Source organism: Acomys minous, assembly GCF_964271855.1.
Source record: "Acomys minous genome assembly, chromosome: 5".
NCBI lineage: Eukaryota > Metazoa > Chordata > Mammalia > Rodentia > Muridae > Acomys > Acomys minous.
The window spans coordinates 116,315,948-116,328,017 of record NC_140494.1 but is presented as its reverse complement, the minus strand read 5'-3'; the positions used below and the strand labels follow the sequence as shown (position 1 = coordinate 116,328,017).

General features: G+C 42.0%; 1 protein-coding gene across 3 annotated transcripts in view; it reads right to left on the bottom strand.

Annotated features, from left to right (window-relative positions):
- The window catches only part of PTPN9 (protein tyrosine phosphatase non-receptor type 9), a 79,220-nt gene that overhangs the window by 29,063 nt on the left and 38,087 nt on the right, over positions 1 to 12,070 (bottom strand). For all 3 annotated transcript variants that reach the window (XM_084782266.1, XM_084782268.1, XM_084782267.1), the window contains exons 5-6: positions 9,118 to 9,223; positions 2,841 to 2,951 (exon numbers count right to left, since the gene is read on the bottom strand). In XM_084782266.1, the coding sequence (XP_084638392.1) occupies positions 2,841 to 2,951; positions 9,118 to 9,223 (217 nt within the window). The remainder of the gene's footprint in view (positions 1 to 2,840; positions 2,952 to 9,117; positions 9,224 to 12,070) is intronic.

The window sequence follows — 12,070 nt, the reverse complement described above, 5'->3', positions numbered from 1 at the left end:
AAGGACAGAAAGAGCTGCGTTGAGTACTGGGGCTGTAGGTGATAAAACATACAGACAAGAAAATCCTGACGAGCTTATATTAGGTCTGGGAATCACACGAGACCGGCTGGAAACACTGTGTTTGAAAAGAGGCAGAGTGAAGCATATCTGCTTGGGATTAATATCCTATTAATTTCTCAGATAGCTAAGTTTGAATTCCCAGAATGTCTATCAAATTCACTCCTGAAAGGAGAGTCCAAGTTATTTCTCTTCTGAAGTAAAGTTCAGTGAACAAAGGCTTCATCCAACTAACGAGGCTCTTCAGAACCACCTCTTGCCGGCGCTCTTCTTTTTGGAAGCTAAGAATGCATAGGTAGCGGCTACTTTAGTCAATCTCAGGCCAACGCAACCTATTCTAAGTCTCTTAGCTTATATTTTACTCACAGCTTGGTATGAATGTCCTCAAAGACAGACTTCTGTGAAGGAAAGACAAAGCCACCTAGAAATAGTAATCTAGGAAAAACACTAGATGAGTAACTACACACTTAAATATAGCCATGCTAGGCCAAGATGGCCTAGTTAGTTCTCCTTAAAAATCTTTGTAGCACAGGAATGCCATTCCTAAAAGATTATCCCCATTGCTGGTGCCTCTTCGTGTTTATTTTTTTAAGTAAATAAGTGTGTGTGTGAATGTGTGTGTGAGTATGTGAGAGTGAGAAAGAGAGAGAGAGTGTGTGTGTGTGTGTGTGTGAATGTGTGTGTGAGTATGTGTGTGTGAGTATGTGAGAGTGAGAAAGAGAGAGTGTGTGTATGTGAGTGTGTGTGAATGTGTGTGTGAATGTGTGTGAGAGTATGTGAGAGTGAGAAAGAGAGAGAGTGTGTGTGTGAGTGTGTGTGAATGTGTGTGTGAGTATGTATGTGAGAGTGGGAGAGAGAGAGAGAGAGAGAGAGAGAGAGAGAGAGAGAGAGAGAGAGAGTGTGTGTGTGTGTGTGTGTGTGTGTGTGTGTGTGTGTGTGTCTGAGTGTGAGATATGTATACTGCATGCAGATGATGGGGGGCCAGGAGAGGGCACTGGATCCCTGGAATTGTAGTTATAGTTAGGAGCCAACCAACTTGGGTGCTAGGAACTGAACTTAGGTACATGCTCTTAACCCCTGAGGCACCTCTCCAGCATGCCACCATCAACCTCTTAAAAAGCTATCCCTTTTCAGGCGGGCATAGGTGGCGCACATCTTTAATCTCAGCACTGAAGAGGCAGAGGCAGGTAGATTGCTGTGAGTTCGAGGCCAGCCTGGTCTACAAAGGGAGTCCAGGCCAGCCAAGGCTACACAGAGAAACCCTGTCTCGGAAAAAAAAAAAGCTATCCTTTTTCCTCCTCTAGCTGTTAAAGGACCAACTCACAAGAGCTGGAGAGATATTAAAGACCCAGGTCAGTTACCGGCATCCACATGTCATAACTCCAGTTCCAAGGGATCCGATGCCCTCTTCTGGCTTCTGATGACACCAGGCACACACGTGATACACAGACATACAAGTAGGTAAAATACATGCAAAACCAAAAAAACCAGTTCTTAAAAACAAAAGGTTGCAGCTTATGCCCACCTCTTTTATGAAGCCTAGTCAAGGTTATGCTCTCCCCTCCATGCTCCCAAAGAGCCCAAGCCCTCTGCCTCATGAACTCTGTGTTCTCTATCAGAACCGTGAACTCCGCAAGGGTCAGGACTGTCACTCAGTGTTCAATCCCCAGGGCACAGGGGCTGGACGTTAGGAAGTGCTCAACACGTTTTCAGTTTGTGCATTCGTATGTGCATTCGTATGTAACTCCTAGAATTCAAACTCAGGAAAGCGCTTCAGCAACCCACACCATCCAGAGCCGGGTGCAAGTGCCAGTAATTCCAGGAGAAACAGGAGAATCACTGCAATTTCCTGACACTGCAACTCACTGCCTACAAAGTGAATACTAGAACAGACACGGGGAGACTGTCTCAAAAACAAAACAAAGCAAAACAAAATCAGCACAGCAAAGAAAAACTACCTTAGAAGCCGCTGTCCTGATCTGAGTCACTGCTAAGCAGCTGTTTTAGCATCAAGTGTTACAGAGATTTGCATTGGTAATTTTACTCCATAATTTCATTACCATAAAAAGCTGATGATGCAAACCTCATCTTTATTTCTATTATTTTATCTTGGTTGGTTTGTTGTTGTTGTTTTTTTTTTTTTTTTGGTTTTTCGAGACAGGGTTTCCCTGTGTAGCCTTGGCCATCCTGGACTCACTTTGTAGACCAGGCTGGCCTCGAACTCACAGCGATCCGCCTGCCTCTGCCTCCCGAGTGCTGGGATTAAAGGCGTGCGCCACCACGCCGGCTCTATCTTAGTATTTTTTGAGACAGGATCTCATGTTGTTCAAACTGGCTTCCACATCACTGTGTAGCTAAGAAGAGGCTCCTGTCAGCGTTTCCCAGGTGCCGAGACAGTAGGAATGGATGCCCGGTCGTGCTGTGCTCTCTAATGCCGGGACGCCACTCACTCCTTCCAAAAGCTACAGTCACTGACAGAGACAATAATCTTTCAGACATAAAACACTCAAGACATTAATTACAGGAACAGAGTAATTGTGAACATTTTTAAATTGGAAGCAATGAGAAATTGTTTTAAGAAAAGCCAAGCTGGACACAGTGGTGCACGCCTGTAATCCCAGCACTTGGGAGGCAGAAGCAGGCAGATTTCTGTGAGTTCCAAGCCAGCTTGGTCTACAAAGCGAGTTCAGGACAGCCAAGGTTACACAGAGAAACCCTGTCTTGGGGGAAAATAAAATTTTTTTAAAAGAAAGAAAGAAAAAGAGAAGGCTAGCTCGCCTTACCCTCTCCCGGACTTTGTCCTTCAAGAGCAGGCTAATGATAGAATAGGGCACTCGGAACCACATGGGTGCTCCTACAATCAGCACCTTCTTCAATCGAGCCGGAAACGCTCCCTGTGGAGGAAACGTATGAAGAGTTAAAGCCCAATGGTACCTGTAACTGTTCAACCCAAAGCATGGGTTCTTTTCACTCTTCCTCATGCATAGTCAACAGAGAAACTTGGCAAATAGGTAGGTTAAAGGTGATTAAAAGAGCCGGGCAGTGTGGCCCATGCCGTTAAACCCAGCAGTGGGGAGGCAGAGGCAGGTGGGTCTCAGTGAGTTCGAGGCCAGCCTGGTTCCAGGACAGTGAGGGCTACACAGAGAATGCCTGAAATTAGAAGGTAATCTACCTTTAAATGTAATGATGTTAAGTTCATGTTAACCATATAATTTAGGGGTCAAAATTATTATTTTACTTTTTATTATTGGTGAGTGGGGGCATGTGCCACAGTATGCATATGAAGGTCAGTTTCTTCCTTTTGCCTTTATATGGATTTGAGTATTGAGCACACCTCACCATGCTTTTTCATGGCCAAGTGTCGTTATCCACTGAGTCATCTCATGGCTCTGACTTTTCTGTTTATGCCACACATATCACGAACCAGCACATATATATGCATCCTGCAAACATTCAGCTTACTAAAAATTAGATTTTTAGCTGGGCGTGGTGGCATATGTCTTTAATCCCAGCACTCGGGAGGTAGAGGAAGGTGGACCTCTGTGAATTTGAGGCCAGCATGGTCTACTAAGTCTAGGACAGTCAAGGCTGTTACACAGAGACTCTGTCTTGAAAAACCAAAACAAAAAATAAATAAATAAAATTTTAATAAACTGAGAACAGATATTTTGTTTATATCTTCATTTAGTTCAATATCCATTCATATATAATATTTCTACTTTTAATCTTTTCTCATTTGCTTATTTATTAAACCAATATATGCAATCTACGCTAGAGGTACATAACTCAGTGATAGTATGTGTTTTGCATGCACAAGACCTAGGTTTGATACCCAACACCACAAAATACATACATACATATGTATACATACATACAATCTAGTGTGTACAAGTACAAACAAGGTCTAAGAAAAGGAAATTACATAAATTACTCTTAGAAGGGAAAAATGAGATAATGCTAGTTATACAAGACATAAAAATGGCATATCACTGTTAAGCCACAGTGGCTGTTTCATTCCACTTTTTAACATTCTGGCCTTTCTCAGGAGCAGGGTTACCACATAATAAGAAAACAGGGGCTGGAGGGATGGCTCAATCAGTAAAGTGTGTACCACACACACGTAAAGAAGAGCTGAGTTCCATCTCCAGCATGCACATTAAGAGCCCAAGCATGTCAGACCAGCACAAGTAAGACAGAGATGATCCTGGACTTGCTGACCAGCAGCCTCGCCTAGTAACCAGTGAGTCCCGAGGTCCTGGGGAAGACCCTGTCTCCTAGGCAAGGTGTGCAGGTCCTAAGAACGGTACCCAAGGTTGATCCGTGGCCTTCACTTATACACACACGAGCACCTGCACGCACATGAAGGCATACATCCTAAGTAAGTAAATAGTTACCAGTAATTGGCTAAAAAGAAATGGGGGTGGGCAAGTGTAGATTTTTTTTCTTTTTCTTTTCTTTTTTATTTTTCCGAGACAGAGTTTCTTTGTGTAGCCTTGGTTGTCCTGGACTCACTTTGTAGACCAGGCTAGCCTCAAACTTAGAGATCTACCTGCCTTTGCCTCCCAAGTGCTGCGATTAAAGGCGTGCACCACCATGCCTGGCTTCAAGTGCAGATTTTTTACAAATCTCCTACCCTAATTTTTTTTCCACTTTGAATAAACTAACATCAATTTCACTTGTTACTCTCTGTTCTTTCTAGTTAATCTTGGTTCTGCTAAATTAGAGAAACTGACACACAGTCCCTTAGACAGAATACACAATATCCGCAACATTCTCCAAAGGCTTCTTCATTCAGACTTAAAAACTATTTTTTAATCCTTTCCTTCAAAAATGCAAGAATTAAAAAAAAAAGATTTATTTATTTATTATTATACATACAGTGCTCTGCCTGCATGTACACCTACACACCAGAAGAGGGCATCAGATTACATTATAGATGGTTATGAACCACTATATGGTTGCTGGGAATTGAACTCAAGATCTCTGGAAGAGCAGACAGTGCTCTTAACCTCTGAGCCATCTCTCTAGCCCAAGATGCAAGAATTTATTTCAATACCTAAATACCCAAAACCCCTTTAACTGCCTGATCAAGTTATAGAAATACCTTTATTTCAATAAAATGATGGCTTGCAGAAATCACTACACTACATCTTCATCACAGCAAAAAAATAAGAGAGCCAGACATAGTCCACTTAAACAACTATACTGTACCAGCATTGGGTTTGTAGAGTCTGGTTTACACAGCAAGTGCTAGGCAAGCCTATACTATGTAGGAACCCTGTCTCACAGTAAGATTAAACAGAGAAAAGAAGTTACCTTATAGAGTCTTAGAAAACCTGTTCATTAATAGTGTCTTTAGAAAGGCATCTTCCATTATATAGTCTTTGGGGGGTGGGGTTCGAGACAGGGTTTGTCTGTGTAGCCTTACCTGTCCTGAACTCACTTTATAGACCAGGCTGGCCTTGAGCTCATAGAATTCCACCTACCTCAGCCTCCCGAGTATTGGGATTAAAGGCATGTGCCACCACTGCCTGGCTTTATATTCTTTTTTTTTCTTTTCTTTTCTTTTCTTTTCTTTTTTTTTTTTTAATGCATTGGTGTGCGTCTTGCATCCCCTGGAACTGGAGTTACAGATAGTTGTGTGCAGCCAGTGCTCTTAACCACTGATCCATCTCTCCAGCCCCCATTATATAGTCTTTAAAATGTACATACACCCTTTAATCAATTCAACTTCTGAAAAGCTATCCTTGAAACACAAATGCCTTTTTTTTTTTCTTTTGAGGAAAGGCTCTCACTATATTGTCCTGGCTGGCCTGAAACTTGCTATGTAGGCCAAGGTGGCCTTGAACTCATAGAGATCCACCTGTCTCTGCCCATCTTCCCCCATCCTCCCCTCCCCTCCCCTAGGTGCTAGGACATCTGGCCCAAATACTCTCTTTTTTTTGTTTTGTTTTGTTGTTTTACCTAAGTTGAAGACAGGGTTTTGTAGATAGCCCCCTGGAGTGGTCTGGTGTTCATATGTAGCACACGCTGGTCCTAAAGTGATAGCAGTCCTTCTGCGTTGGCTTCCAGGTGCTAGTGTTATAACCCCATTGCAACATACTTGAAATGCCAAGTGCATACGCTACCACTGAGTACATCCCAGCTCCGGCTCCTGAACATTTACGTTCATTTGTATATATTTTTTAAAAGATTTATTTATTATTTATACAGTATTCTGCCCACACGTGTGCCTGCCCACCACAAGAAGGCACCAGACCTCATTACAGATGGTTGTAAGCTACCATGTGGTTGCTGGGAACTGAACTCGGGACCTTTGGAAGAGCAGACGGTGCTCTTAAACCTCTGAGCCATCTCTCCAGCCCCATTTGTATATTTTTATTCTTGCTTTCTGAGACAAAGGATCTGAGTATGTATCTAAAATAGCCTTGAATGCATGATCGTCCTTAAGATGAGTGCTGACATTATGGGCATGTGCCACCATAACTGGCATGCACACTCTTTTTTATGCCATCCAATCAATCTTCTCCAGTAATATTAAATAGTTTTACATTAAAATGTAGGGGGGTTTGGTGGAGGGCGTTACTGTTTGTGATGTGATGTCATACAGCCCATTCTAGGGTTCGAATGAGAATGTGTAGGCACAAGGTTACTGTGTAGTTTACATGCTGATTTCTATGCCCCTCATGTCTGGTTGCAAGCGTTGTGCTCAGAATTTACTGTCTAAATGTTACGTAAACTCTGCTCCCCAACTGCCCCCTTGCTGTGCCAATAATGCAGCTTACAGCCCATCCATGAGCAGGGGAGAGACTAGGGCTGGACTTCCTGCCAGCCAGGGGAGGAGGAGTCAGGGGAAGAAGGAGAGGGAGTCAGCCACGGGAGACGTCCAGGGACGATCAGGAGGAAGGAGCTGGAGCAGAAAAAAGCTACAAAGTGCAAGTATCTCTAGAACATTTGCTGGGATTAAGACAAAATAGTTGGTTAAGAACAGACTTAAACCACTCAAGATTGTGTTGTGAAGCTCAGCAATATAAGAGTATCAGTTATTTGTATGATAGCCAGGCTAAGAGACAAACTAAGAGAAACAAACATAATTTCATTAAAGTAATATCAACAACAACAAAAAACCTAACATCAACAAACAATGGCCCCCATAGGCTCATCTATTTGAATACTTGGTCCCAACTTGGTGGAACGGTTTAGGAAGGATTAGGAAGTGTGGCATTACTAGAGAAAGTGCACCTTCTAAAGGCAAGCTTTGAAGTTTCAAAAGACTGGTACCATTCTCAGCATGCTCTCTCAGCGTGTGGATCAAGATAGGAACTCTCAGACGGTAATACCACCAGGATTGTGCTCCACCATTATGGACTCTAACCCTCTGAAACCATAAACCTAATTAAACACTTTGTCTTATACACTGCCTCAGTCATGGTGCTGTCTCACCAACAGAAGAGTAGCCTATGATGTCATAGGACCAGCCATGTTCTAAGGCCTTGAGCTTCTAATCCTCCTGCCTCCACCTCCTGACGGTAGGCACTTGGAGCCAAACGCAGGGCCCTCTTAACGCTAGGAAGCATTGCACCAGCTGGACTATATCCTCAGCCGTACCTCATTATCTTTTAAAATACAAAAAGCAAAATAACTTTGTGGCTGGGGGAAAACGGCTAATTTGGTAAGGTGCTTGCCTCACATGCACAAGGATTTGAATTTAATACCTAGAACAAATGTAAAATTGCTAAGTGTGGCGAATGCATTTGTAAGATCCCTTGGGCGTGTTAGCCAGCCAGCCTAGCCTAATTGGTGAACTAGAGCCTGATGACAAACTTTATCTCAAAAAACTGATACCATGCCTTACAACCTTACCTTCAACAGGTTTAGGACTTTCTTGCCTAAAGTTGTCTGAGGCCTCTCTATACACAAGGACACAAATGCACCTGTATACACACAAGCACATGCATGCACATACATACATGTACACATACATTTACAAAATAAGCCACTAGGCCTAAGATTTAGGGATATAAGGAACTATGAGGCAATGTGTATAGGACTTTTATACATCTACATATGTGCATGATTCTACATGAATATAAATAGACCAAATAAACTTACATGCACTAAGGTGAAACACACAACACACTTCATCCAACACATTTCTAAAAAGTCACTGGCTAGATGGTATTGAGCACAGTTGTCAAATAAAGGGTAGGCCTTTATTGATTACTTTTCCACAAAACTCAGGAAAAGGGACATTTTTATGACTAAGATTTGTCTGTGATTTTTCAGTTTTATTTCCTTCTTAGTTATTTGTTGTTTTACTGTGAAAAGATTTCACTCCATATGTAGCTCAGGCTGGTTTGCATCTTCCTTTGTAGCTGAGGCTGAAGTAAAATTTACTATGTAGTTGAGTCAGGCTCAAATCCATGGCATTTCTCTTGCATTTGCTTCCCAAGTGCTTGGATCTCATGTAAGAGCCACTAGGCCATCTCAAAGCTTTCAACTTGACTTTTTTTTTTTTTTTTTTTTTTTTTTTTTTTTTTGGTTTTTCAAGACAGGGTGTCTTTGTGTAGTCTTGGCTGTCCTGGACTCACTTTGTAGACCAGGCTGGCCTCGAACTCACTGTGATCCGCCTGCCTCTACCTCCCATGTGCTGGAATTAAAGGTGTGCCACACCACACCCAGCTCAACTTGACTTTTAAGACCACTTCTTGTCTAAGGAAGCAGATATTGGTTATTGTATATAAGTGACCTTTAAAACTTAATATATGAAGTTAACATTTTTCTAAATATTTTCCCAATGAATTAAAAAAAGGGGGAAGGGGCTGGAGAGATGGCTCAGAGCTTAAGAGCACCAGCTACTCTTTCAAAGATCCTGAGTTCAATTCCCAGCAACCACATGGTGGCTCACAACCATCTATGAGATCTGGTGCCCTCTTCTGGTGTGCCAGCATACATACAGGTGAAACACTGCACACATAATAAATAAATAAAAATTTAAAAAAAAATTAAAAATTAAAAAAAAAAAAGAATACTTAGAAGGACTCCCCTTTATAACCTTACCTTCAACAGGTTTAGGACTTTCTTGCCAAGATCTAGCTCGAAGTTGGCATAATTAGACCCACACATGTCATAGATGAACACCAGTCCATTCCTTTGAGTTTCAAAGCTGTAAACCAATCATTAAACAAAGCATTTAATTCAATACAAAGGCTTCATTCAAAGCTAAGCCAGATCCTTACATGCTTTTAATTTGCACACTCAAAATTTATTAGAAGTATTATTATCCTCCTCCGTGCTCTGTGTGTGTGTGTGTGTGTGTGTGTGTAGTCTGCCACAGTAAGTGTGGGAATCAGAAGAAAATTTTCAGGTATCAGTTCCATCTGTTCCTTACACCATGAGATCCAGAGCTATAGAGCAGGTCCTCAGGTTTGTAAACCCTGTACTTTCAGAGACCGAGCCATCCTGTCAGTCCATACCTAAGTTATTTGATTAAACTATTTCTACATAAAAAAGTTTTCACACATATTTGTGGTAGTTTTTCCAAAGAAGGTTTCATGGCACTCAGGCTGGCTCTGAACTCACTATGAAACACCGCTCAGCCTCAAACTCAAGACAATCCTCCTGACTCTTCCTTCTTAGTGTTAGGATTATAGGCATGAGCTACCTCAAGGTTCATATTTTGTGTCCATGTCTTTGCATCCCCTTCTGTAAGACCCAGGCCATTTTTCGTCTATAAAACCTAAGAGGAAGCATTGCCTCAAGAGTTAACATTAAAATAATCTCAAATTCTTGCCAATTAAGAATTACAAATTTCAGTTCAAGTATGTAAGTTTAAAATTGGTTGTGTGTCTAATATTATATTCCTCAATTTCAGTCAATTAGCTTTATAGGAAAAAAAACTTTAATTCTAAAATGCACAGAATTTTTTTCAGGCAGAATTCATTTCTACTGGCCCCTACATCATTGCTATTAATCTTGACTTTAAAAAAAAAAAAAAAGATTTATTTTTTTATTGCATATGAGTGCTTTATCTGCAGAAGAGGGTATAAGATTACATTATAGATGGTTGTGAGCCACCATGTAGTTGCTGGGAATTGAACTCAGGACCTCTGGAAGAGCAGGGCGCTCTTAACCACTGAGCCATCCCTCCATCCCCTTGACTCCTTTTTATAACCCCACAGAGACTATTGTTCACTAGTCAGCCTGGCTGTCAGCCTGGCATGGTGGCACATGCCTTTAATCTCAGCATTCGAGAGGCAGAGGCAGGCAGATGGCTGTGAGTTCAAGGCCAGCCTGGTCTACAAAGTGAGTCCAGGACAACAAAGGCTACACAGAGAAACTCTGCCTCAAAAAACTGGGGGAAAAAAAAAAACCTAACAACTGAGACAGTAACTAGTTAACTATTCAGAGAGCCCCACCTCAGACAATCTCTTGGCTGTTCTCAATTTGTAAATCCATAATCTAGGCCAGGCAAAGCTTTATGAAACCCATCTCAAAACAAACCAGGCCGACCATTGCCTTTTATCCCACATTGGAGAGGCAGAAGCAGGATACTCTGAGTTCAAGGCCAGCATGGTCTACCAAGCATGTTCCTGGACAACCAGGGCTACACAGAGAAAAACCAAAACAAAAAAAAACTCTTTATGTAGCTGAAGCTAGCCTTAAATTCACGATACCACCATATTAGTCTTCTTTTTTTCTTTTTTCTTTTCCTTTGGTTTTTCAAGACAGGGGTCCTAGACTCGCTTTGTAGATCAGGCTGGACTTGAACTCATAGTGACCCGCCTGCCTCTGCCTCCCGAGTGCTGGGATTAAAGGCGTGCGCCACCACGCCTGGCTCCACCTTAGTCTTCTAAGATACTAAACTTTGTGTGACCCAAGAGGCTGTGGTCAGGGTTTGCTGTTGTTGCTATTTTGTTTCTTTTGGTTTTTTGTTTTGTTTTGTTTTGTTTTTGTTTTTTGAGACAGAGTCTCTCTTCAAAGCCTAAGCTGGCTTCAAAATCAAAGTATCTTCCCATCACCCACTAAATGCCAAGATTACAGGTATAATGGGTCAAGATAAGTGGGTTTTGTTGTTGTTGTTGTTATGTATGAGTGTTTGGCCTCCATATACGTATGTGCACCACATGCCTGGTAACCAGAGGTCAGAGAGAGTCTCGGGTCCCCTGAAATTGGAGCTACCAATGGTGAGCCACTACGTAGGTGCTGGGAATAGAAACCCAGTCCTCTGAAAGAGTAGCTAGTACTCTTAACTGTTGAGCTATCTCTGGCATCCTGGTCACCCACCCCCCTTTTCTGAGGCAAGGAATTACCACATAGCTCCACATAGCCTGGAATTCACTATTTAGACCAAGCTAGCATCAAATCACACAGCCCCACCTGCCTGTACCTCCAGAATGCTAGGATTAAAGGCATGCTATTTACTTATTTGTGTAGCTCTGGGTATTTAAACACAGGGCAATAGGCAAACTGACTACCACTAAGCCACAAAACCCCAACACCCAGATCGGTTTGTTTGGTTTGATTTTTTTGTTTGTTTGTTTGGTTGGTTGGTTTTTAATTTTTGGTTTTTCGAGACAGGGTTTCTCTATGTAGCCTTGGCTGTCCTGGACTCCTTTTGTAGACCAGGCTGGCCTCGAATTTATAGGGATCCACCTGTTTCTGCCTCCCTAGTGCTAGGATTAAAGGCGTGCACCACAATGCCCGGCTTGTCTTAGTTTTTATCAAGAGAGATTCTCTCTATGTAGCCTTGGCTGGCCTGAAATATATTATGTAGACCAGGCAATCCAGGGTCTCCTAGGAATGGAGTTATAGATGGTTATAAGCTACCATGTGGGTGCTAAGAATCAAGCCTGAGCCATTTCTCTAGCCCTCAGAGAGTGTTCATTTGCTTTTGTTGGGTATCTTATTTATCTTTTGTTTTCTTTTTTTTTTTCTTTGTTTTTTTTTAAAATACTTTTATTTTATTACATGTGTATAAAACAAAGTACATACAGCAGGGAGAACCATGTGA